General features: G+C 42.1%; 2 protein-coding genes across 5 annotated transcripts; both read left to right on the forward strand.

The window, feature by feature from the left end:
• Positions 1-14: 14 nt before the first annotated feature.
• On the forward strand, positions 15-16,105 carry EFCAB14 (EF-hand calcium binding domain 14). Of its 3 annotated transcripts, none has more exons than XM_050977437.1 (11): positions 15-397; positions 1,202-1,350; positions 4,349-4,494; positions 6,121-6,219; positions 7,926-8,036; positions 8,606-8,683; positions 9,572-9,763; positions 10,522-10,602; positions 11,457-11,568; positions 12,385-12,516; positions 13,340-16,105. In XM_050977437.1, exons 1-11 carry the CDS (start codon positions 222-224, stop codon positions 13,513-13,515), a joined length of 1,452 nt encoding a protein of 483 aa, XP_050833394.1. In that variant the 5' UTR covers positions 15-221; the 3' UTR covers positions 13,516-16,105. The 3 variants fall into 3 exon arrangements, with proteins under 3 accessions (XP_050833394.1, XP_050833395.1, XP_009086942.3); XM_009088694.4 differs by having other exon boundaries at positions 17-397; positions 8,603-8,683; XM_050977438.1 differs by lacking the exon at positions 6,121-6,219 and having other exon boundaries at positions 16-397; positions 8,603-8,683.
• A 117-nt stretch (positions 16,106-16,222) lies between these two features.
• ATPAF1 (ATP synthase mitochondrial F1 complex assembly factor 1) lies at positions 16,223-24,808 on the forward strand. 2 transcript variants are annotated; one of them, XM_009088692.4, is made up of 9 exons: positions 16,223-16,452; positions 17,476-17,584; positions 18,119-18,169; positions 18,866-18,928; positions 19,554-19,604; positions 21,398-21,445; positions 22,341-22,436; positions 23,022-23,129; positions 24,037-24,808. In XM_009088692.4, the coding sequence occupies exons 1-9, from the start codon at positions 16,244-16,246 to the stop codon at positions 24,229-24,231; spliced, it is 930 nt and encodes a 309-aa protein (XP_009086940.1). In that variant the 5' UTR covers positions 16,223-16,243; the 3' UTR covers positions 24,232-24,808. The 2 variants fall into 2 exon arrangements, with proteins under 2 accessions (XP_009086940.1, XP_030082321.1); XM_030226461.2 differs by having other exon boundaries at positions 24,309-24,808.
• The last annotated feature ends 796 nt before the right edge of the window (positions 24,809-25,604 follow it).

Genomic DNA, 25,604 nt, shown 5'->3' on the forward strand with positions numbered 1-25,604 from the left:
GAGCGGCCATGGCGCGGGCGGGGCGGGCGGCGGCCGCGGGGCCGGGCGAGCCGCCGCGGGGCCGGCGGGGGAGCAACAGCCGCGGCCCCGCGGAGCGCCTGTAGCCGCCGCCGGGCCGCAGGCTGGCGAGCCGGGGCGCGCTGGCGGCGGCGGCGGCCGAGGAGAAGGAGGAGGAGGCGGGCGGGAGCCAGCCGCCGGCCGCGCCGCCGCCCCACAAGAGGATGAAGAAGCGAAAGGAGCTGAACGCCCTCATCGGCCTGGCCGCCGACGGCCGCAGGAAGAAGCCCGCCAAGAAGGGCTCGGGCCACCGGCTGCTGCGCACCGAGCCGCCCGCCTCCGACTCCGAGTCCAGCTCCGAGGAGGACGAGTTCGCAGGGGCGCGGGGCCGCTGCGGAAAGTGAGTCCCGGGCGCTGCGGGGCCCCGCTCGGACGGGTCCTGCCCCGGCTCCGCGGCGGGGCTGCGCTGCCTTCGGCAGGTCGGGTTCGCAGCTGGGGCTAAAAGGGGGCGTGTGAGGCTGGGGACTGCCCGGGGACACCCGGAGCTGCACTGAGCGTGTCCGACCCCCGCAGGTCGCCTGTCTGGGGATAGAAGTATCATCGGGTCGCAGCACAAGTCCTTGTGGACTAAACTTGGGGGAGATGCTGGGCGCTATTACCCGTGTGTGTGTGTGTGCTCAGCATGGCACCGTCCTGCGGGCTGGCACAGTGCTGGTTTTCTCGGGGACGTGCTGTGCTTTTGCCAGTAAATAAGCTTTGCAGTTAAGTAAGAGCATTAATAATGGGCCTCTCTGCATACCTGAAAGTAGGCATGTCTCAGGGAAATCTGGGCTTTCACAATTCAGAACGCTCTAGAAGTACTTGTCTGTAACATTACGGTAATGCCTTGTCTCGAAGCGTGTTTTTCAAGCTATCAAGCAGATGTGCCTGGCATAAGTTTATGTCAGCGGAGCAGGATATTTTAATAAAGGAAACCTGACAGCTGCTTTTAAATACGTTTGATGTGCCTACCGAGGATAAACTGAATAGAGAGTAACAGCCGTGACCTGACTTTATAGCCTTATTTATTCCTGAAAATGCTCTTTGTTGGCCCTTGTCAGCCAAAATGTGTGCTGTTACAATGCTGTCCTTTACTTTGTAGCATTTAAAATAACACTTCTAGGCACTGCTGTATATTCACAAGCTGTTACTTTGTTTTCTGCAGGGGAGACTACCTGCGGTGCTGCAGGTTCTGTTACCCTTTATGTGCGTTTGTCATTCTTGCTGCTTGTGTGGTCGCGTGTGTTGGCTTAGTCTGGATGCAGGTGGCTCTCAAGGAGGATTTGGATGCAATAAAGGAGAAGTTTCGAACTAGTAAGTATGAATGTAACTACTATTTCATATTTTCTTTGAGCAGTATGAAGAGCTTTAGTTGCTTGCCTGCTCAGTCAACGTCTGAAAATACTGAGTAGACAAATAACATCTGAATTGAGGAGGGCTCTGAGGCAAGAACACAGACTAGGTGAATGCTAGATATTCTTGCCTGCTCTGTATCTTCTGAGGAGCAGAGACACTGGGCTGGGTGGGCCTGTATTTGCTTGCGTATACATTTCTAAAATTCCTGACTTTAGTCTTCAGAGTGCTCTCTTCCAAAGAAAAAGTTCTGATCAGACCTGTCAAAGCAGTCTAGGGAATTCTGAAAAAAAAATTAAGAAAAATTATGGTCTTGTCTTGAACTCTTATAAAGCCTCTGATACTTGCTATGGAATTACTGCCATTTAAATGTTACTTCAGTACGGTATTTTCTCTCTGTATCCTCTGAATGTTTATTTTGCTTGCACTGACCTGTTCATGTTCAACTTTTACTTTGGGTTACGTGTGGTGTAGAGTTAATGTTAATTTATATGTGGTGCAGAGTTTAATACTTGGAAGTGGGAAGTTAGGATGAAGTGTTTTGCTTGTAAAACTCAGGTTTTGTCCGTCCATGTCGGGATTCCCACCTCAAGATTTTCAATATAATAATTTCTGTAGGCTGAGGTTGAACAAATGGCGATATGTGCATCTAAGGTATGCTCTTGGGTCTCTGCACCTCACCTCTGGGCACAAGATTTGTTTTGGTGCCTTATGTTAGTAGTGTTTGAAATCCTGTGTAGATTGAAAAAGGTAAGCAAATGTGTTGCCTTGGTTGTGATAAAAGAGGCATTGAGGAAGTGCGTGTAGAAATTCTTTGGTGTTGGTGTTTAGGTGTTCCTGTTCAGGCATGTGAGGTGGGAGTTGTCTGCCAAGGTGAACAGGCTGCCTGGGTGTGAGAGAATTGCTGATAGAGGTGCTTTTGTGTGAACTGATACTGAACTCTACAAGTTAGCTGTAGTTGCTGTCCACCAGTTCTGGAGGATACCTCCAGTTCCAAGTGTTGCTTTGTGGCTGTTTCTGTGTTCTGGGTGAGCAACTGCTGCTCTTTGTGGACTGCTCCCCTTAAAGGGTGTGCTGCTGATGAAAGTTTTGCACGAGCACGGCATTTGTTGGCTTTGGTGTAGTTAAGTTTCATCATTCCTGTTCAACACAGAGCTCTTTGTTAAAGCAGCTGTTCTCCCTGAGCGTGTTCTCCCTGTCTGGCAATTACAGATGGCCTTGTTTTCCTCTTAATAGCTCTGGTAGAAAAGCTGTGCATTTAATGCTTTGCCTGGTGATAAACATGTCAGATTTCCTTGCCATCATAATACCATGCCTAGGAGCTGGATGGGAGCCTCACAATGAGGCACAGCATTTAAATACAACAACAAAAAAAGCAGGCAGCAAGAACGCCCTGGTTCTCAAAGGTAACATTTTGCCTTGGTGAAATGTGTGGGTGAACAGAGAAACAAAGGCAGGTGACCCATCTGTCATACAGCAAGTTTGGTAAAGGAACCTTTCTCTGAATCTTCATCCAGACTTCTTTTTCCGTAAGAGCAGGTGTTTGTGACAGTATTTGGTATGTTCTGCCATCCTTTGCACAAAGTAAGCATGGGATGAGTGCTTTTTATAAAAAAGAGTCTTTACATCAAGTATGTTTGGAACAGGAGGAAGTCATGTAGTGTTTTCCCTTCAGTTGTCACCAATGGTGCTAAGAACATGTAGCATTTAACCTTCCTAGTGCTGCAAAAAACTTCAAGTGGAGTCCCACTGTTCACAGTGAGAGTGACAAAATGAAAAATAATTTGTCTACAAGAGCCTATGAAAACATGAGATTTAGTGTGAGCTGCTTGTGTCAAATGCAGAAATTAGTTCTTGGTCTGTTTTGGCTAAAATACACCTTTCAAAGTCTTATTTACCCAGAAGTGTTGTTTGGACCTTGGGTGATCCAGTGCAGGTTTCTTTGCACCTAGAAAGTATTTTTAGAACTTGCCTAAAGAGAAGTGAGGTGGGTTTCTGAATATGCACAGCTTTCCAGTTTTATGAGTTTGGGCTTCTCCTTTTGACTGGGTGGGTCACACCTGGGAGTTTGTCCTGGGATCTGCCAGCTACACATGACACAGGTCCCCCCCTGCTCTTGGCAGTCTGCTCTGAACGAGGGCTGATTGTTGTGGAACCTTCCAGTGCTGCCTTACAGGGTGGACGTGCAGATTTTGGAGAACTCTGTCATCTTCATCTCAAAACCTTTGCTTATTTGTTTCTCAGACCTAGGGATTTAGGATTGCCTCACAGCACAGCTAAACAGCTTAGTCACTGCAGATCTGGAAGAGCTGCATTTCTGAGGCTCACTGGAATTGCTTTGAGCTGCATGTTTCCCCTTTCCTGTAATATTAATTGCAGTAATAACTGACTTAATTTCTAAGGACCTTGTTTACTGATTTGTTTACCAACAGCATTAGTGCATGAGCTTATACATTATTTTTTCAGTTTCTTTCTGTCACACAGAACAACTAATTACATTAATCTCCTTGGAATTCACTTCATTGTCAGCAGCCCCTCTGCAGGCTTGAAAAGGGCACTGAGGTTCATTTCACCTGCCTCCTTTGCCCTGGGACTGTTGGCAACTCTTTATTCACAGGCCCATTACTATTTCATGTTCCCCTGTGGAGGTAATGCAAAATAACTGCACTAAATAAAGACCTACTAGGTTTGCCAGAATGACAGGACTATGCAAAGTGTTAAATTTAGTACAGTCTCTCTGGGTTCTCTCTGCAGATATTGGTACTCTTAAAACAAAAAAATAGCTGTCATTCTGGGTAAACACTGAATCCAGACTGGCAATAAACCTGTATATAGAAACTGTTATTGCCTTCTTTCACTGTTGTAGATGTTGCTGCTTGTAATTTGTTTTATGCCTTTTAGTGTTATTTTCCTGGATTTTTGTTTTGGTTTGCTTTTAATTATTTTTTCATTCTTTTAGTGGAATCTAATCAAAAGACATCATTCCAAGAAATTCCTAAACTGAATGAAGATTTGGTGCAAAACCAAAAGCAGCTAGAACAAATTGAGACTGGAGAACTGGGGCTGAGTAAAATTTGGATCAATATCACAGAGATCAATAAACAGGTGAGAGGGAATCAGTCCTTGGTTTTGAAAAATAATAAAATATTCCAGTCAGTTCTTTTTAATGGAAATTAATTTTATCTAAGGACTTCTGTGGCCATATACATAGCTTTTATTTTTAAAGTTCAAATAGAGTATAAACCTCCTTATAAACAAGCAAAAAACAGCTTGAGCATCCAGCTGGGCTGGAGACTGATCACAAGAGAAAAAATTGCATAACTGGTGGAGGGAGTTCAGGCAGAATTTAAAAGAACCCAAGAACTGTGCAATTCTTAATTTTCCTGCCAAATAGTTGTGATGTTTATGATGGGAGATTTGACATTTCAAATTTCTGAGAATGTTTTGTAAGTGCGGGAAAGAGTTACCTGACTCAGAGCAAGCTCCTGTTGCTACAAACCAAGGCCTGGTGTCCTGTGAATATAAAAGCTGCTAACACTCACTCAGCCTCTGAGCTGGTGTAAATCTTGGCTCTGTTGATGGGGCTAGAACTAAGCCACTTACCAGAGAGCTCTTTTCTCACACTTCAAATGTTCTATTAACTCACACTTCAAATGAAGCATCCAGCAAGGCTTTTACTGAAATTTCTGCCCCTGGAGGGTAAAAGTTCAGAGCTGCTCATAGTGAATGGTATCAAGAGGTGTGTGTGGGGAACTCTTCTTGACCTAGGTGCTCTGGTTTAATTTGTTAGAGTACTGAGGTGCCTGCTTAGATTGATTTTTCTTCAGTCCCTTGTGGTGGTGAAGTGCTTACTGGGGCACATCTGAAAATTTGATTTGCTTTCTTTAGCATCTCACTGTTTCAGCTACAGTTATTCTGGCTCTTCATGAGACTTAAAATGCTCTTATCTGCACCTGGCTGTTAAGGATACTTGCACATGGTTCTTGCAGGCCCTCAGGTTACTTCAGGATCTGGTTACACTCTGAGCCAGATCTTCGGGGAACAAAAGTTTCTTGCTGTTTTTTTTTATCTGTGAAGTGTTGGGAAATGCTGCTGGGAATAATCTCAGCTGGTGTTCACAGCTGTGAGCCTAGACAGTCTGCATGCCAGCTGATTTACATTGATCTAATGTAAAATTAGGATCTTTTCCTCAACATGCAAAACAATTTTGTTTTTTAACCAGAAGAAAGTGAATTTTAGTCTCTGTTCCACTTGTGTAGCAGAGGGTTTGGATGATAGATGCCACTTTGCCCATCACTCAGCTGGAGAGGTTGCATGGCTTTGCTGGGTTTTGCCAGACGGGTTTTGTTGCTAAATACAGAAGTGGGTGGTGGTTTCCTCCACATGAAGACTGCTTGCACAATTTTTAAAGTCTTTCTTGGGCAACAGCCTCTTTCTAAGAGGATGAATGTAAAACTGGCAGAGGGTACCTTACTGAAAAGGAGGGTTTTCTGTGGCTTTCATTTGGTTTTAAAAAAGAGTTAAATAAAAACTTGCTCTTTTGCAGGAGGCAGAATATTTTTAATGTAGCCTAGGCAGGATTTCTAACCTAGAGACAGGGGTGGTTTTTGTGTGTACATGTATAATTTTGTGTTGTCTTATGTTTAAATGTTACACATTAAGCCATCAGTATTGGGGAGGTCAAAATCAGGATTGTGTTACCTGATTCTAAGTACTTCTTTTTGGTTTTAGATATCACTATTGACCTCAACAGTAAATCATCTCAAAAACAATATAAAATCTGCTGCTGACCTGATTTCTCTTCCCCTCACAGTAGAGAAACTTCAGAAGGTAATTTCTGTAAATGTGGCTATCACTAAATGTGTTCTGTGTGTTAAGCTGCAGCTGGGTTCTTGGGGACAGCACTGACAGCAGGAGCTACCTGAGTTGCAAGGAATATTTGCCTCTCCTGTCTTTAAAATTTGACTTCATAAATGGCATGGTCCTGTGATAATGTGTGGTAGGTTAAAAATTTAAAGGCTTTGTTTATCCCTTTTGGAGATGCATTTGTTTGTGTTATGCTGTCCCATGGGTACCTTGGAGCTGATCTTTCTGGTTGCTTTCCTTCAAGTTGCTAATATTAATATCACATGAGACACTTGGATAAAATTTTATAACTGCATGCAAATATGTGGTTTGTTTAGCTTTTTAAATTGGAAAACAAAACTTATTGCTTTCTGTTAATATGATGTCTGACTGTGTGCCTTACTCAGCATTCTTTATCAAAGAACTGTACTGTTTATTTAGGTTAAAAGAATGGCTTCTTGAAATGTGCCTGGTTATTCCATGGCAGTTCTGTTTATTTAGCAATAAACATTTATGTTGGGCTAACACCTAATGTTAGTCCAGCCATTGTGGCATTACAGGTTGCCACATCTCATTTCCTATCCCTACAAAATTAATGTATAATTAACAAGATAGTGATATGCAAAGCAATTAATGTGGTGTGGCTGATGGGGCTGCCAGGATTTCTTTTTCTGAGAGGAGTACAAAGCTGTTTCCTAAGCTCCTTATTTGCTGCTACAAGCAGGCTGGATTTTCACTGTGTCCTGGTCAGAAGCAAGTCTGAAGGCATGTTGTTGTCAGGAGGAGTGTGGCCAGCAGGACCAGGGCAGTGATTGTCCTCCTGTACTGGGCACTAGTGAGGCCACAGCAGTTCTGGGCCCCTCAATTCAGGAAGGACATTGAGGGGCTGGAGAGTGTCCAGAGAAGGACAGTGGAGCTGGGCAAGGGTCTGGAGCACAGAGGAGGAGCAGCTGGGAGCTTGGAGAAAAGGAGGCTCAAAGGGGACCTTATCACTCTTTACAACTCCATGAAAGGAGGTTGCAGCCAGGTGGGGGGGTCAGGCTGTTCTCTCAAGTGACAAGGGATAGGACTAGAGGAAATAACCTAAAGCTGTGCCAGTGGAGGTTTAGATTGGATTACAGGAAAAATGTCTTCACTGAATGGGTTGTCAAACAGTGGAGCAGGCTGCACAGGGAGTTACTGCAGTTGCCATCCCTGAGGGTATTTAAAGGACATGGATAGGAGCTTGGGGACATGGATTAGTGGTGGACTTGGCATTGCTGAGTTAACAGCTGGACTCGGTCTTAGAGGTCCTTGCCAACCTAAGTGATCCTATGACAAGATTGCCTTTCTTATGTGAGATTTGGTTTTCTTGAGCCTTTTTCCTTGTAGGTACCATTCCTGGAAATAAGGATACCTGTTGTTGTTAAAATCCTGAGGGATTACTGAGGGAATTCCTCTTGGGCAGTGGCTTTTGTCCTTACTGCTGAAGGGTGCTGAAGGTGTCCTGAGGTCCTCCAGGGCACAGTTTGCATTGGGTGTAGTTTGCAGTTTTGAGTATAAAAATCTTCCAAATTCTTCAATGTCATGTGCCTGATTTTGTGGCAGTCTGCCTGCAGTTTCACAAACAAAACATTGTGTTTAGCTGATTGGTACTTTGGGACAGAGCAGTTTGGGGAAGGCTGAGCTTTCTGTCATCTTTTTTATTGCAGACTGTAGCCAACATAGGTAGCACCCTTACCAGTGTGGCTCATGATGTTGAAAATATACAGACAGCTATTGAGGAATACAAGAAATCCATAGAAATACTCCAGAATGACGTGGTAAGAAAAATGCACTGCTTTCACACTGCCTAATATGAAGCAAGTTAAAGAAATGCTTGAAGTTTGGGGATGTCAGAATATCTATATAGTTTGTTGGTTGAATTAAGAATCTATATAAGGATGAAATGACAGACTGTCTTCAGCAGAAACTACTCACTGTGTTTATCCTGACCTCTCACTTGGCAATAACAAACTGAACTAATAATTACAGTTTTTCAGCTAAACTGCAGTACCAGAATTCTTGCAGATAAAATCTAAATTAGACACATAATTAAGCTTGATTCAGTCAGTGGATGCTCTAAAAACATTGCAGATATGGCAGCGTGTATGGTAGCAGTGAAATGTGTATCATAATACTTCATTAAATGGGGAAGAGTTAATTAGGGGGGTTTAATGAAAATGAATTTGGACCTTAAGTGTTTAACTGTTAGTCTAGTTAAGATACTGCTTGCACAGCAGACCTGAGTGACAGTACTTGTAACAAAACATCCTTAGCTACAGTCTGCCAGTTATTAACCGCTTATTCACAGGGATTTTGTAACTAAATTTTCTACTTCTTTCCTTAGAAGGAATTAAAACAGCTGCCTTCACTTCCCTCCACTGTTGTACCAAGGACTGAGGGAAATCAGACAGAATACTGCAAAAAGGTATTTTTCTCCCTTGCATAAGGAATTTTGGTACAAGTGTCATGGATATGTAACTTACCCATGTGTTTTGCAGTACTGTAGTGTGCAAAAAGTATGTTTTTTATCAAGACAATGCAGATAGCACCCTTTAAAGCAAATAATAAGATAATTTTGCTCTAGTTTGTTCCTGTGTATGTGCAAACAGGAAAGTGCCCTGGTCTGAGAGTGGGGTTTTTTTTGTGTTCTGATGGGTGAGGAGTAAAAAGAGTGAAACCAATATCTGACAAATTACAGGTGTGCTTTGCTAAAGTAAATGAAAATAAGTTAAAGGCTTTTAGTGGAGTGGATTTTATGGCAGGTACTTGCTAATCTGAGCAAACTTGGGAGTGGCATGTACTGAGTCACTCTCACTGTAATGAGGTGTGGAAAACAGTAATTCAGCAACAAAAAAAAAAAAAAAAAAAAGAAAAGAAAAAGGTTAATGTGTAGGTGTTTAGCTGAATGGGTTGGAACAGAATGTCTGCACTTACTTACATTCAATACAGTCAATATCTTCTTCAAAAATGAGTCCTGTATATAAATATGCCCTGTACATGCTTTCTTGGGAAAAAATCATTGTTGTGCTTACAAAGCTTGACCTGGAAAATGAGATGAATAGGCTTTCTGTGTTCACTGCACAGCTGAAGTGAATATATTAGCAACAAAGAGGTTAGCCCTGGGGAAGAATCTCAGTTTCAAACTTTTAGAAAGTTAGAATAACTTTCTGGAAGCTTCCAGTTGGATGTTTTCAGTGGTGTCAGTGGAGAGCCAGCCTGAAGTCTGCTCAGATAACTGGGTCATTCATGTTGTTAATAGCAGGAGTTGCTGCAGAGGTTGGGTAAACTGACGTGTGCTCTGTTTATATTTCAGGAAAGCCAGGCACTGCATGCAGCTTTGGAACAGCTAAATAATACTGTAGTGGTGTACCAAAAGTTGAATGACATCAAGCTTCTAAATGTGGATTCAGCCATTGACAACCTCAGCCGGAAAGTTACGCTGCTGGAAAACTCTCCCCTGGTTGTGAAAAATCTGGACAAAAGAGAGAACTCATCCACCATTGTGGTAAGTGTTTGATGGCTCAGGGTGTCTCCTCAGGCTACTACTTCCCTTACACTGCAGATACAGCTTTTCAGAGCTAACTCAAGAAAGTGTCTGAGTGAAACTTGAGATATTTAGGAGTTCATTTATGAAAGGCTGGAGTTTGTTCCTGAACAGATAACCAGCATTAAGAGTGTCTCAGAAGCAGTATTTCATCTCTTTCCTGCAGTATCTACAGGAAAGTGTCCAAAACACTGTGGCATTAAGAATGTCTCAGAAACAGTATTTAATTTCTTTCCTGCAGTATCTACAGGAAAGTGCCCAAAACACTGTGACATTTAAGAGCTGGGTGGTTGTTTTATGAAGCAGGTTTCACAAACTGAGCTGTGTTTTAGGAATCACTCTGGCATAGATCTGTTAAGACCCACTGAGGGCTAAGTGGGACTCTGCATTTGTTCAACAGTGGTTAATTCTAAAAAACACCAATAATAAAAAAACCTCCTAAATAAGTTCATAAATTCTCCTTCATAAATTCTTCCAGTGTTTTCTGTGGGCCACACTGGGATCAGTCTGTGAGAACATGTTCTGTATGTTTAGCAATAAAGGCACATGCTGACGTTGCTGTGGTAAATTATATAACCCATTTTTATGACTTCATGTTTATTCTATAATAAACTTCCCTGTTTTATCTCTGCTTAATATTTGCCAAATATGAAAGAAAGAAACTCTGTTATAGAAAATAAAAAGGACATGAATAAACTCTGCTCTGTTTTTTTCTCTAGGGGAATAATGCAACTACCTCTCTAAACGTGGAAAATGAAGATCAACTAGATAGTGAAACTCAGTCAAATGAAGAACTGAAGGTAAAGTAAGGAAATACAAATTACACTGGATTAGTAGAGCATGTAATTGTCTTTCTAAAGATGTTTTAAATGGACCTTAATTGAGCAAAGGTCTGCAAAGAGGCACTAGGGGAGTCAAGGACTTGCTGAAAGCCCTTCTCAGTAACGGTCCATCACTGGCTGGGAGTGAGTATAACTGAATGGCCAAACTGTGGGCTGAGCATAGGAGGGGATGCTGCTGAGATTAGTTTCCATCTGCTGGAAAGAAGGTGGGTGAGTGAGCAGGCTGCACTGTCAGTTCTGGGCTTTGTGAACTCAACCTGTCATTGGGAATGTACCAATGAATAGAGTAAGGGAGCTGCAGATTAAAAAATATGGGGGTCTTATTTTAGCAGAGATGCAGTGGCTCCTGCATAAGGTATTCACTACTGCAGACAAACCTTTGGAACAATGAAGCAGTTTAGTTAATGTGTAAGTATTCACTCCAAGTATGCTTGACTGTTTTATATTACAGCTTTCCAGTGTGTCTTGCTCTTTTCTGTAGGAAATAGAGAAAGTAAACATCAGATTCTTTTGAAATGAGTGTATGCAAAATAATTGCCTGTTTTTCAGGTTGAGGTACTGATTCTGTTGTATTCCTACAGACCATGTGAATTTATTCATTGTATCTTCCTATAGGTTTATTTATTTATTTATGTATTTATTTATTTATTGTTTTAAAATCTTGTTTATAATTTTAAAATTTATCAGCCTGGATACTTCAAAGTCAGTCAAAAGTACTGACACACTACCTTTTCTGGTCTTCTGCATTTACTGAAGAGGTGCATTTTAAGTTGTTTTTTTGTTTGTTTTTTTTTTTTTTTGTACATATGCAGGAAGCAGGAACTAGAGATCCTCAGGTATCAAAACTAAAAGAGACTCTTCAGCTGATCAGTGCTCTCACAAGCAAGTCAGAAAATGACAGACCCATTGAGGCATCAAAGAATGGTAAGAATGTTTTGTAACAGTAATCCATGAACCTGGAGGTTCCCTGTGTAATTCAAAGAGTAACTAATTAAGGTGGATAATTAGGCTGTTCCTTAAGATTTTGATGAAGGCTTTTTTAGTTAAAGTGGTAGGAAACTGAAGTTGCTAAAACAGAAAACTGTGTATGATTCCAAAATTTGAAGGTGACTTAAAAGGTGTTTGGCAGGATTCACGTGGATCAGTAGCTGGTGTTTGAGGGCAGGCAGTGATTAACTGTAGAAATTTATACCCAGTAACATCTGGTTTTTGCTTTTTCAAAATGTAAGTGTAACAGAGAGGAAAGGTCTCTGCCTCTGCTGACTTCAGTTCTGCACTTGGCTGAACATCAGATTTTTAAATACTTCCTTACAATAGAACTGTGCTGCTTGTTCATTCCAAGCAGGTGCATGGAAACTTATACCTTGTTGTTAGGGAATATTGGTATTGATAAGGTGAAGACAACCCAGGTAGGCAGATGCAATTTGCTTAATGAAGCTTCTTCAGCACCCTCCGAGTGGGGAGCAGAAAACACTCCCAAGTCATTCTTTGTATGAGAGTTTATAAATACACACCTCCTAGTACAGAATGGAAGATTAAAGCTGTGTGACTGTTCTTTCAATTAAAGTAAAAAGGGGCAACATTGCTACATTCTGAAATATTGCAGCTACAATATTGCTACATTCTGAAATAGTCTTATCCCTTAGAGCTTCTGTGATTAAAAAAAATCAGTTTTATTGGATATTTATTTGGTGTAATTCTGTGGAATTAGTAAGACTAATAGAAATTGTTTTGTAACAGTTGAAAGTAGTCAGAGTACTACAGCAAAGCCCACAGACCTTTCAAGGGTGGCTTCAAGGTCAGCTGGTGACAACACAGAGAGAAATGGGCAGCTGAGCCATCTGTCCTTAGCAGGAATTTCCAGCATCGAAGGTATGTCCTGTTTAGGCTGACCTTTTCTTCTGATTATTTCATGTAAATGTTTAGGAGAGGATAAGTATAAACGTGCTGGGAGGTGTGAGGTCAATTTTAAGAGCTTGAGGATAATGTTTTTTCTTTAAAAAAAAGCAATTAAAAAAATAAAGGAAAGAAGAGCATGTAAAAGAAAGTGATATTTAAGCAGAAGTGTGCATTTTTAGTGAATTATAATTGTCTTGAGTACCAGAGTATTACATTGAGTGCCCCAGAGACTGTGAGAAAAGTCAAGGGCAGAATTAACATGCTGAAGGAAAAAGAAGTAGCTATGAGTGTGTATGTTCTGGGGCTTTTTTCTGTTCTGTTTTTTTTTTTTCTCCAAGAGAACACTGCCTGGTCAGATGAATGGTTTCTGGATCTTGCTGTTCAGTCTCTTCAGCTCCTGAAAGGGCAACTCTTTGCATCAGGAAGTGAATAGACACTTTTCCCTTTGTATCATCTATCCTGTTGGTATAGCAACAGTCATTCAGAGCTTGCTTTTGTGGGGGATAACTGCATCTGTATGCAGTTAGTAGTTGTAAAATGGGCTGTTAGTTGTAGCCCGAAATAGGGATTTATTTTTTACAGATTTAGTGTAATTTAATCCAGAAAGGTTCATGCTTTTTTTTGCCTAAACTGTTACCAACAGCTTGTGACAGCATAGGAGGCAAACTCCTCACTCAGGGATGCTGTATGTAATCACTGGGTACTAAGAGACAGTGCTGTAAAACTGGGAAAGCAGCTTATAGGATATTCCTGTGTACTTGGAGGAGCTGTTTCTCAGTCCTTGTTCTCTTTGCAGATCTTCAGAAACTGTTTGAAAAAGCACCTGCAGATGCTGATGGAAAACTCTCATACAAAGACCTTCAAAAGCTGTTTGGCTCCACAGCCCAAGAGTCACAGAGCTTTAAGGAGTTTGACACAGATGGAGATGAGAAATACACACTAAAAGAACTGAGATTAGCATTAGGTCTATAGGGTATATGTTTAGGAATGTGATGTTGGTGGATGTTACTGTAGCTAAAGGAAACTACAGAACATGAAAAACTATGGCTGCACTTTCCCAGTGTTTTAGTGATCTTTGGAACTAAATTACTGTACACATTGCCACCTCTTTTTTTCAGTTGCATTTATTGAAAAGAAATTTACAAATTTAAATGTCGACAGGACATAATATTGGGACTTTGTTAAAATCCAGAAAATTCCCAAACTTGGAAACATTTTCCTCTCGTTATTTCCTTTTCAAGGGAATTATTGCTTATAATTTAAAATGTGTACATACTAAAATAAAACTATGGTTTTATATTTCACTGAAATTTGCCTTAAATTAGAGAGCTGCACTTTATGTAGAGCAGAAGGAAAATCTGTCTTGTGAAGATGGGCTGCTTCTGCTTGTAAATATTTGAGATAGAGTAAATTATGCATATTTAAGGAGAAGTTGTGTCAGGGGCTGTGTTGGTAGTAAGCTGTTTGTAATGAGAGACTGAGCCTGGAATGGGGGTTTAAGAGATTCAGCTAAATTTTTGATTTTTACTGACTATATCCATTAATAAATTTGGCCTCAGTCAGAGGAAAGCAGGAAGGGTAAGTCATGCCCATCTATAGCAGGATGTATTTTTAAAGGGAAGAGTTGAAAGTGTTTTTATATCATGAGCCTACAGGAGCAATTAACTTGCCGAGTGCTTGAGTTTTCACTTCAGCGTTGTTTAGGCTTTGCTGTGTTGCATTCAGATTATATTTTGTGAGATGAGCCTGTCTATTTATTTTTTTTAAATGAACATATTTAATAGCTTTAATAGATGCTTAAGAGGTAAGAGCCTACAGTGCAGCCTGCTGAGCAGCACCTGAGCAGTTCATATCTCAGCGGTGCTCTGATACACTCCAGGAGTGTGAGCAGGTGGGAAGGCCCAGAGAACACTTGTGAGCTCTTTCCTGGCTATTGTAACCGTGATCCCTTCTTGGTACCTTTATTTTTTGTCTCCTTGCCAACAGAAGGATGTAAAAAGCTGTGTAGGCATGTGCAATCACATCATCATTCTGTACTGACACATGGTTTGTAAGTGAGGTTTCCTTACTAGAGGAACTTAGATCTGTTCGTAGTAGTGGATCTAAACTCAGAGTGTATTTATTACCTTCTGGAACATTGAAAAATGACTTTTGCAGAGGGGATTCTCTCTTGCAGGCTAGATCAGGGCCAAGTTGGGTGATTTTGCTCACAAATATCACTGATCTTGTTAAGAGTTTTTTGCATGATTAGTGAGTTGAAATTTCCCACCTCGCTGAAACATCAGCTTATGAGGAAGTCAGTTCATAATTGTTGACTTTTATATTACTTTAGACTGGATGTTTTATCAATAATTGTATTTTGGAAGTATGAATCAGCAAAGGAATGTATGAATTGGAGCCCTGTTACCAATTTCCTAGGCTTCTTTCACTGTTGCTCTTCTATCCTGTTTGGGTAATGCAGATGCCACCCAGTACCAAAATGCTTTTGATGTGACATTTGAAAACGCCGTATTTAAAAACAAAACCAAACCAACCACCCTTGGCTTCAGAGAGGACAAGAAGCCAACACTTGCTTCTTGCCGCTTCCCATACCCTTTTATACATTACTGTATAAATCCTTAACCAAATAAAGAAAAAAAAGCAATAAAATGTAACCATTCTGATATTTTATTTGTACATAATGTATCATAGCCATATGCCAGAGTTTGCAAAATATTTTTGGAAGTTTATTTGTATGAAATTTAACTTTACCTTAAAATTTAAAAGATTATAGTACTGCCTTGTGAATCTTTAATGTTTTGTTGCAGTCTGCTTTACTTTTAGTAGGCTTTTCAGCAGCAGTAGTGAAAATGGCAGCTAGACCTGATGTGTGCTGTTGCACTGCCTGTGCCCAGGGAGCTCAGCTGGTCACTGCTGGTACACGGCTGCCCAGGGCTGCTTCTTAACTTGCATGGCACAGTCGATGGCTAAATGCTAATTGCTGTGGTCACTTGTAGGATGAGCTTGTGCTATCAATTGGACAAAATCCGAGCATCCCTAAGTACAGTGGTCTGTGCTGCAGCCTGGGAGCGTCGGTCCCATGCCAGTGATGTTTCTGCTACACCACTGTCCATCCCGCACGCTTCCCAAAACCCTAATGCCAGGTTGGGCAGGGTTCCTTCCCGTGTTTATTCACAGTGCAGATGAAAAGCCGTGAGTGTTGCCAATACACTCGTCTGGATCTCCTCCCTGCCCTAACTCGTGCAGCTGCTGGTGGGGTACCAGAGGAGCGGCTGGGTGCTCTGGGCAGGGAGTCCTTGAGAAAAATGCGATATCTGAGTGAAATCAAAAGCAATGAAATTGTGAGAGCAAACTGTAACAGGAAAAGAGCTCTGAATGGCCGAGACTTGCTGCTGTGCCGTGAGTCCTGGGTTCGCTTTCGGGCTGTACCTGTGCGTTTGGGTGACCACTGTGTCCCTTCCCGTGCGCCGGGAGCGGGGCCGTGCCCACCGCGCTTGTTCGCTCCCCGGCGCTCCAGCATGTAACGCGGCTTTGCTCTCAATAAAAGCTCCTTTCCAGCGTGCGGCTCCGGCCGGTTCCTGGCGGGGGAGGTGGGACGGAGAGGAGGGCGGAGCGGGCTGAGGGGAGCGGGGAACGGAGGGCGGAGCGGGCTGTGGGGAGCGGAGGGCGGAGCGCGGGGCGGGCCGAGGGCAGCGGAGCCATGGCGGGCCCGCTGTGCCAGGGCTGGGGCCTGGGGGTGGCCCTGCGGAGCCGCGCCGCGCTCCGGCCGCTCGGGCTGCTGGCACCGCCGGCACGGGGGGTGCTGGGGCCGGCAGCGGGATCGGGAACGGCTGCGGGATCGGGAGAGGCGGCGCTGGAGGAGAACCCTTTCTACGGGAAGTACCGGCACAAGATCCAGGAGCTGCGGAGGTGGGCCCTGAGGGAGGCGGTGGCCGGACCGGGGTGGGCGGGCTGGGTTTGCGAAACGGGCGGGCCTGGGGAGCGCTCTCTTCAAGGAGAGATGTCCTTCAGTTTTAGCTTTTCGCCCTCTTGAGAAACTCGATTAGTTTAGGCCAATTGCCTTGAAATCCACATGTGGTCGATAGCAGGTCAGTGAGGGCCGTCTCCCAGCGTGGTGAGCTTGGTTAGAGATAGTTTTGCGAAGATTAAATTAAAATTTTAAGTTAAGAACATGAATCAGTATCACAGTAAACATTTTAAAACGCTAAATGATGTTAATCACCCAGCACTGCTCTCCACCTTTGTAAACCTTTGGAACAGGCAAAGAGCACTCCAATTTTGGAAACCATTGGAGCGGGCAAAGAGTATTTCAACATACAGTCTTCCGTCTTATTATAAAGGAGGATTTGAACAGAAAATTAGTAGGTAGAAGTTGAGTCTTATTTTAGGTGTAAGTCCATCTGCTGGTAAGGCCACAATGAGAACAGCACATAGAAGAATCGTGGTTTTGAATTATCCTGATAAAGATGGATTACCTTACTTAGCAGTATAAATCAATGAAGCAAAAGACTTCACAGACTCACTCACAGAACCATGAAATGGCTTGGGTTGGAAAGCACCTTAGAGATCAACCACTTCCAACTCTCCTGCCATGGGCAGGGACTAATTTCCACTAAGACAGGTTGCTCAGAGCCCCATCCAACCTGGTCTTGTTGGGATGCGGTGCCAAAAACAAATCCAAAGCCTTGGGTCATAGGAGATATTGTGCAACAGCTTTCACAGTTTCTTAACTGTGCATTGATTTTTCCTGTTTATTGTCATAATTAAAAACTTAAGATTATTTAAAAGCAAACTGGAATGTTTTAGTTATATTAATTTATGTCCAGTTGGACAGGGAGCAGAGAGTAGGACTTGGATGATCCTTGTGGGTCCCTTCCAACTCGAGCTGTTCTATTGCTCTGTTGTACTGTTAACAGTCCCTGTTCAATTCAGGTCCAATCCAGATGTGTTTGAATCCCGTATGGAAAAAAGAAGTGAAATGAAAAAGCAGCCCGTGGGACATTCCAAACAAGGAGAGTTTATCAGATGCATGGAGGAAAAGGCAAGGACAATTTTCTTTGTAAATCACATACGTTGAAGCTCTAATGTTATTTTTATGGGATCAGAGTCATGCTACAAACTGGAAGTATCCCTGTCAGTTGGAGCTCTGAAATTTCACTGTGTGATAAAGGCATTGTTCTGTACTCCTCTGTATTATTTTTTAGATTGTAAATTCCCTGCTTGAAACCTTGTTTAATTAGTTCCAGATTAGTTTGGCCAGAAGAATGACACAATCCTGCATTTATCATTTTTTTAGTGAAAGCAAGAAAACTGTTCAATAATATTGGATCCAAAATGCATAATAGTTTCCTTTTGACTAATCCTTTGTGGCCTTGAAATTCATAATTCACATTACGTTACTAGTCTTATTTACTTCACCTAATCAATCACTTATTTTATTAAAAATACACTGCAGTGATCTTCAAGTATCTTGAGCTCCCACTGAGGAGTTTTTGTCAGCAGGCAGGTTATGTGTGGCAGGGAAGGCAAATCAGTGGTATTAGCTGTAAAACGAAAGAAGAATGTTTTCTTGCAGGCAGAAGGCTTGGGCAGCAAGACATCAAAGGGAGGATTCACAAAGGATAAGGTAAGAGAAATGACCCCAAGTGTTAGGAGGGTAGCAGGGCAAGGGTGTAGATTATCTTGTATTGCCACAGCCAGTTTCAGTCATGAACACTTTGATATAAATCTGGTGTTCCTTATGCTTCATTTGAGTGTAAGATCTTGGTTTACTGTTGGGATCCCATTCAACCTTAAAACTCCTGGCACTCTGGGTTTTTATTGCCCTGTCCTTCTCTGTGACACCCTGGATATTCTTTCCAATTGGGGAATCTGTTCTAAACATTAAATGGAAAGGGTTAAGCTCCTTTTACAGCATGAAAATACATTTGCAGTGATCAGTCAGCCCAGGGACAAGAGAATTCTATTTCACATCCTTTGATTTCAGTGACTCTTCAGTGTAAATCTGCCAAAGAGCACATCTTTGGGATGGCTGAAGGCAAAAGGCTGCAGCTCCTCTTGCAGCTTCAGTAGAGATCTGCACAACTGGAGCAAAGTATGTGCTGTCTCCTGAAAGAATCTGTTCTGCCTCAGTGTGTGAATCTACTTCTCCATGTGTCACTGCTGTATTTTATTTGGCAATTAGAGGGACTAAGTGGCACTATAAATTGAATCAAGTTCCCCTAGGTTGATTTTGCTCTCTGTAATTGCATCCATTCATTCTGGATTCTTACAAGGTCAGAGAACTACCATCATGCCAGATTCTTTGTGCTTTCTCTTGCAGACACTTGATTCAATTCTTAATGTTGAGATGGTGAAAGAAAAATCAGCAGAGGAGATAACACAGGTGATGGATTTAAATGGAATAAACTTTGCTTCTCATCTGTGCTTGATAGTAATCTATGTGTAAGCATGGGAATTTTACTTAGACTGAAAAATAAAACACAGCTGTGGATGTATATATACAAAAAGCATATTCGCATGGGCATCCATAGGAGAAGATAAAGTTTTCTCCATCTGGGTAAGTCCTCCTAGGAGGTACAGGTACAGTGGGTATTGCCATCCTGCTGTGGTGAAAGCAAAAGACTGTTAACACAGAGGAGTATCATGCAAAGATTTCTGTTGAAAATGTTTTGTGTGTTCTTTATTAAAAAAAAACACCAACACCAAAAACTACAACCAAAAGTCACTGGTGTGATTGTTGGGAAAGATGTGAGAAGCACTTCTGATGGTTAATAAATACTGAGCCACCTCTGAGCCCACTGCTGATTTCTGTTACCTGGTTGGAATCTGTCCTTTGGTACATCTGGAACCTTTGCAGAATTATCTTGCATTAGCAGGAAAGTCAGTCAGGCTTAATTGAAAAATGACTTCCCAAAGTGCTTATAAAGGTTAGTTGATGTTTTAAAGCATTTAACATTGCTGCTAAATGCTGGACTTTAACTGTATCTCATCTTCTTTGCTTCCTACAGATTTGGAATCAGTATTTTTCTGCAAAAGACACAGTTTATGCTGTTATTCCTGTAAGTAGTTCCTCGAAAGTTCAGCACTTGAAAAGCCAGCTTGCAAAGCTTTCCTTCCCAGCTGAGATTCTGATGCTTTTAAAAGCAGTCATTAAAGGAAAGTGAGGTTTCAAGAACAAGCTTACTTTCTGGGCTGAGTGATTTTATTGTCCCAGACAAAGGCTTTTGTTTTCAGAAATGCATACCCCTTTTTTTCTCACTCAGAGGAGTCTCCATAAATCAAGGACTTTTTTCTGCTCACCTGGCTGGAATTTCCAGGCTTATTTTGATACAAGCCTCTAACACTTTCTGCAAGGCCCTAGTATTTATTAAGTAGCATTTGTATTTTAGAGTTATTTTTCTCAGAGTTGCTTGTTTCTTTGCCCTCTTCCCCACAGCACAGGCAGCTGCCTCAAGGCTAATGTGGCAGTCCAAGAGCACTTGGCTGGTAACTAGCATGTGGCTAATCACTTAGAACTTTCATGCATTTACAATTATTGGCAGCACTGTCCATCTTGAGATTGCAGGGTGTTTCCTGAGATAAGATCATACTTCTTATTCTTGATAACTTTTCCAGATGTTAATTGTTCTTAGTTTGCATTAGGCTGAAGGAGACTTTTTTCACTTTGAGGATTTCTCTTTATTCTTTTCTTCAGGGTGATTCTGTGATTTCAATCTCTTAAATCTGCCTTTTCACAACTGTGTGTTCCTTGAGTTCTTGAAACCTCATTTAGATCTGGGGTCTGATTTGTAATTGTATTTGGCCCTTTCTGTTGCAGCTAAACTCAGTGGGAGGGAGTGTTCTAGATGTGTGATGTGCTAAATGCTCTGAAAGTGGAAGTGTGGGACTTGAAGTCAAGCAGCCTCATGTTTCAGTTTTCTCAACATGTGGATGTTGTGAAAATAGTTTGATTTGCACTTTTACTGTAGCAGAGGGCCAGAACCAGGGACTCCAGCTAAAATGTAGGTCTTTCATTAGTGGGGCTGGCAATGTGCTTTAGTGCACTGTTTTAGGAGGAGTGTTGGAAGCTTTTTAAGACTTCAATGCAAACCAGATCCCAGGCACATTAGGAAGCAGTTCATGGTGTCATCGAGGGGGGAAAAAACCCCTTTGTCTTTTGCCAGAAGCTTTTTGTTGGCTGAAAGAAAGGCCTTGCATAATTCTCCCATGCTCAAAAGTACACATGAAGGAAAATTTCTTCTTGATGAATGGCATATGTTTTCTTTCCTGAACACCTAAGAGTAGATATTAATACAGTGCTGGGAAGCAAAAAAAAAATTAGGCAAAAGATTTGGGGAAACACAGAGAACACGTGAATGAAATTGCCAGGTTTCATCAGGGCTGAAATAGGGTTGTGGTTTTAATTTAAGCCTAAGCAATAAGTATGTTATTGAGTGTATAGATGGGCTGCATTTTTATACTAGGAACAGATGACAGTGATGAAAATCCACAATTTGGAGCCAGGGATGTGTTGTCTCGCTCAGCTGTTGACAGTACATGATGCAGTGGAGCAATTACTGAAAGAGGATGTGAGCCTCAGGCTTGGGGCCCCCACATCCAAGGCATGAAGCTCTGGATCCAAGGATTTTGCTGCTGCATCTTGGAGACAGCCTTGTTAAAACAGGATGCTGATGACTTTTAGGTAAATAAGAACTAAATGTAGCTTTCCAGGAACTCATTGCCATCTGTCCCCACAGCGGGATCTTCTCCAGATGGAAGCTGTACCCTCTAAAGGTTAATGAGGTGATTGCGAACTGCTCTGCATCCACATTTGTGTTACAAAAATTGAACTTCTCTTTCTCCTTCCCCAAAGGCAGACAAGTTTGATTTGATGTGGAAGAGAGCCCAGAAGTGTCCATCGGTAGGTACAGCAGTGTGTGGTTGTAGAGCTGTAATGCTTCTCTTCAAAGCCTGATCCATTAACTTTTGACCCCCCTGTGTTCATACCCGTTGTATCAGCCTGATTAGTAAAATCCAGGTGTTCAAACACTTGTCCTGATGCTCAGATTAAGCAGTGCCTATTCATATGTATGAAACAGTTTGATCTAGATAGAAAAGATGGAGGGTTGAGAGAGCAGCAGCACAGAATCTCTCAGGGAATGGAGACTTTACTGGGTTGATGGATTAGTCCTACGTACTTCACTTGCCAAGAGCAAGATCAAATGTATCTGGCTTCCTGAGCTACTTGGAGATTGGGAAGTTATTTATAGCCTGAAGTGCATTTCTGTACACTGCACTGGCATTCCATCAGGTGTCCTGCAAGATTTTCTGCTCCCATGTTGCCCTTCCCTTGGTGTGGTAAATCGAGCAGCTCTGTAACCTGTGGAGCTGGGTAGGCTGTAAATGTCTAGAGAGAAGATGCCTGTTCTGGAGCAGTTGATAAAATGACAGGATTAAATGCTCTGCTCCTTACCTTATATTTGACCATTTCTGCTGTTAGTTTTCTAGGTGAGAACAAGAAGGTCAGAGGTTGAATGTTCTCCACTCTCCTTTCCTTTTTATGTCTCAAAATACTGACAAAAGTATTTGTCAAGATATTTGCTAATGAATTAGTACTGATAGGGTAATTCTGCTTTATTGTGTGCTTCAAAGTCTGATTCTTGCTGTCGTGTCGCTTGTGGTGGGGCAAAGAAACTCTTTTTCTATTGTGGTTCTCTCACTAAAACATTAATGCTTGAGGCCAGTGTGACATAGGCATCATTTTGTTCTATGTAAGGAAAAATTGGTTTGGTTTTTTTTTTATACTTTCTCTGCAGTTTCTATATGCTTTGCCAAGAAAAGAAGGCTATGAGTTCTTTGTGGGGCAGTGGTCTGGAACAGAATTACACTTCACTTCCCTGATAAATGTTCAGGTGAGTGTTTGAGATAAAAAGTTCAAAACTGACTTAGGATCCAGAAAAAGATAGTATCAGCATATTCAAATATATGTTTTTTACTAAGTAGTTTAGCCAACAGGTTGTCTAGATTAACTTGAAAAGAATTCTCATGACAATAGCTGTTATTAATTATGGTTTAATTGTGCATTAGTTACAGGTAAATTAGTAAAGTTATGGGTGTTAAGTGTCTCTGTAGTATAGAGGATAATGAGGTAAAAATTCAGTAGACTCAAAACATGTGCAAGAGCCAGGCTTTTTAGAACTGTTTGTGCAAACTACTTAAAATAGCAGTAGATGCTGTAAGAGTAAATATCTTCCTAAAAATTATGGGTTCTTTTAAATGCAAAATAGTCTTTAGTCAAGTTAAAAAATAACCTAACTCTGCAAATCCTTTGCTTTCTGTAAATACCGAGAATAATGAACTTCTAATTAGAACTGATCCTTAAGACTGGGGAAGGAACTGCCTCTGTGGCAGTTAATGCTCAAAGTTTTGTAATCAAGCACCCAGATCTGCAGTGGAGTGAAGGTTTTTATACTGACAGGTTTCTTTCTCTCCTTCAGACCCAAGGTGAAACTGCTCCAAGCCTGTTGGTCTTGTACCATTATCCTGATCTGCAGAAGGAGAAAGGGATAGTACTAATGACAGCAGAAATGGACTCCAAGTTCTTGGTAAGAGAAGTCTGCTCACTGGCTTCCTTCATTTTATGCTGCAACAACTCCTACAGTTTTCAATTAAAATTAAATTACAGTGAAGCCTTTCAAAGACTGTTTGCCAAAGAATGGTCCCACTGTCTTTTTTTTAACGTAATGTTCTTAAGGCTAGGGAAAGCCAGAAGGGAATCATCAGTCTTTGGTAATTTCAGTTCATGCATTCTTTCTTTTTAAATTTGGGTATTATAGGTGATATTTGTAAAAGAACAAAGCTACTGGGTTTTTTCCTTCTAACAGAAGCAAATTTAAATGAAAGCTGTTGCTACCTGCAAACAAGTTAAAACATTGTTTGAAGCTTAATCCTGTTTGTCAAAGCAGGAGACTCCAGAGTTGTGTGTTCAGTTTGTGCACACCTGTGCTCTTTCCTTCTGTGTGGGCACACCATTATTGGCATAATATACCAGTGCCTGGACTGGTGGCACTGGGCACAGTAGTGGTGGAACAGAATGATTAAAATATCCCTCCTCTAACTGACCTCCCAACACCCCTTCTGAAACAATGAGTGGAGTAATTGGTAATGCTTTTCTTTTTCCCTGTTGGATCTCAGAGCAAACAATCAATCTTTGCAAGTAGGTCAGCTGTAAGAAGGGAAAAATGAGGACTTGGTGCATCTTGGAGTGGGCAGGGATCACAAAAGCCACACTTGACCTCTGAGGCAGATGCACAGCAGGAGAGTTGCTAAAACACACGGTGCTGGAGTGTTTAAGTAGGTCAGGATCCACAGGGAGGTGGTTTATTAAAAGATTTGCTGAACTAAAGTGACTTGGAGTTGAGCCACATGGTGAGTAGGAGCGTGGCATTTCTTTTCCAGTGGGACACGGGCACAGCCCCACCCTGATGATGACAGCTCTGTTCTCACTGCCAGGTGGTCCATGATGCCCAGTGCTTGGCCAGCCAGGTGCAGCTGTTCTACGCCACGGATCGCTCCGAGACCTACGGGTTAGTGGAGACCTTCAACCACAGATCCAGTGAATTCAAATACATGGCAGTTATAGCAGAGCTTGAGCAAAGTGGGCTTGGAAGAGAACTGACACCTGGGCAAGCTTCTGACAAGTCATAGAGTCTGGCCTGTGGTGAAAGGAGCCAGCATAAGCAGGGGGTCCTAGGAGGGGTGGTCCAGTGTCTTCTGTTTTACAGCTTGGATTTGGCCCCAGAAGGAGTCTGCAGATATCCTGGGAGAGTGACGGTCAAGCCTGTCTGGCGCCGATGCAAGATGAGGACTTGGGCCATTTGAACACAGTAACTAATTGCTAAAAAATGGAGTCCAGTACTTCAGTGCAACTTCATCAGAAAGAGCCATTTTCCCAGTCTTGTAACTTCCTGCTGCCTGCTGGATTGTGGAAATCTGAAATAAAGTGACAAAAGGGGAGCTATGTAACGGCTGTACTGGCATCAGGAAGGAGATGACAACCAGTGTTTCTTCTCAGTAAACGCATTTTAAATGCCCCCCACCATTATAATTGCATGGTTCAGTGCTTTTTAATCTGTGTGGGATTCATACAGGCTTGTCCATCAAGAAAAAAGAATAGGAGCAATGGTCTAAGACAGACACCTCTTTGTTTCTTTGTGAAGTTTCTTACACAGATGTATATTGTGGTCTGAGCTTTTCTCAGGATTAAAAAACCAGAGTCACTAGATTTGTTCTGGGAATTTTCTGCTTCTTAATTGATTTATTAATTGTATCCTGTTGTGATGTTTCTGTATTTGAGATGTTGTTTTTGAGAAGTATGAACATGGTTTTATTTTTTCAGTATATTTTTAATCATGTAAAGGAATCATTGCCTGTTTTACAGGATTATTTTTTCTTAGGCTGGCATTTAGTCAGCCAACTCACAAATGGTATTTGAAGGAACAAAAAATAACTCTTGTTCCCACTTCAGGAAAGGCACTATCCATAATAAAGGAAAGATAGACTGGCATAGTGACAGAGAGAGTCACCAGCCAGCTTCTTGTTTGTCAAGTGAAAAAAATGTCTTGGTATGAAAATGCAGAGCTGCTTTAACACAGCTGGCTTTACAGACTGCAGCAGGTTGGGGGTTTCAAACCTGCCCCCAGCAGAAGAATCTCCAAACTGATACTTTGAGATTCTCTTGTGCTCATTCCCAGCAGAGGCAGGCAGCACATCCACAAACAGGGACACTGCAGCAGTGTGATGTGCAGCCTGTGGGGGTTACCAGCACTGCCACCACTGCACAGGGGGACACAGGACAGCCAGGAGCTTCCAGGAGCCACTCTGAAATACTTCCCATGTCTACATCAGACCGCCAGCACTAACTCAGCACTAATTAGCTCTGGTCCACATTGCATCTTGTCAGCCTGCTAGAGCTGGCAAGCATTCATCCTCTCCTTTGCCAGAAAAAAGGGGGGAAGAAGGACCTGCAGTTTGTCTCTGGTGGAAGGCATGCCTGGTATCAATTTTCTTCATAAACCACA

The sequence above is a fragment of the Serinus canaria genome, chromosome 8 (assembly GCF_022539315.1).
Source record: "Serinus canaria isolate serCan28SL12 chromosome 8, serCan2020, whole genome shotgun sequence".
NCBI lineage: Eukaryota > Metazoa > Chordata > Aves > Passeriformes > Fringillidae > Serinus > Serinus canaria.

What these genes read in the sequence shown, in the direction of transcription:
- EFCAB14 (XM_009088694.4), top strand. Translation starts at nt 222, where the DNA reads ATGAAGAAGCGAAAGGAGCTGAACGCCCTCATCGGCCTGGCCGCCGAC. An exon ending in GCGCGGGGCCGCTGCGGAAA is followed by an intron (nt 398 to 1,201) that starts GTGAGTCCCGGG and finishes TGTTTTCTGCAG; the next exon opens with GGGAGACTACCTGCGGTGCT. An exon ending in AGGAATTTCCAGCATCGAAG is followed by an intron (nt 12,517 to 13,339) that starts GTATGTCCTGTT and finishes TTCTCTTTGCAG; the next exon opens with ATCTTCAGAAACTGTTTGAA.
- ATPAF1 (XM_009088692.4), top strand. Translation starts at nt 16,244, where the DNA reads ATGGCGGGCCCGCTGTGCCAGGGCTGGGGCCTGGGGGTGGCCCTGCGG. An exon ending in GAGGATTCACAAAGGATAAG is followed by an intron (nt 18,170 to 18,865) that starts GTAAGAGAAATG and finishes TTTCTCTTGCAG; the next exon opens with ACACTTGATTCAATTCTTAA. An exon ending in CTTCCCTGATAAATGTTCAG is followed by an intron (nt 22,437 to 23,021) that starts GTGAGTGTTTGA and finishes TCTCTCCTTCAG; the next exon opens with ACCCAAGGTGAAACTGCTCC.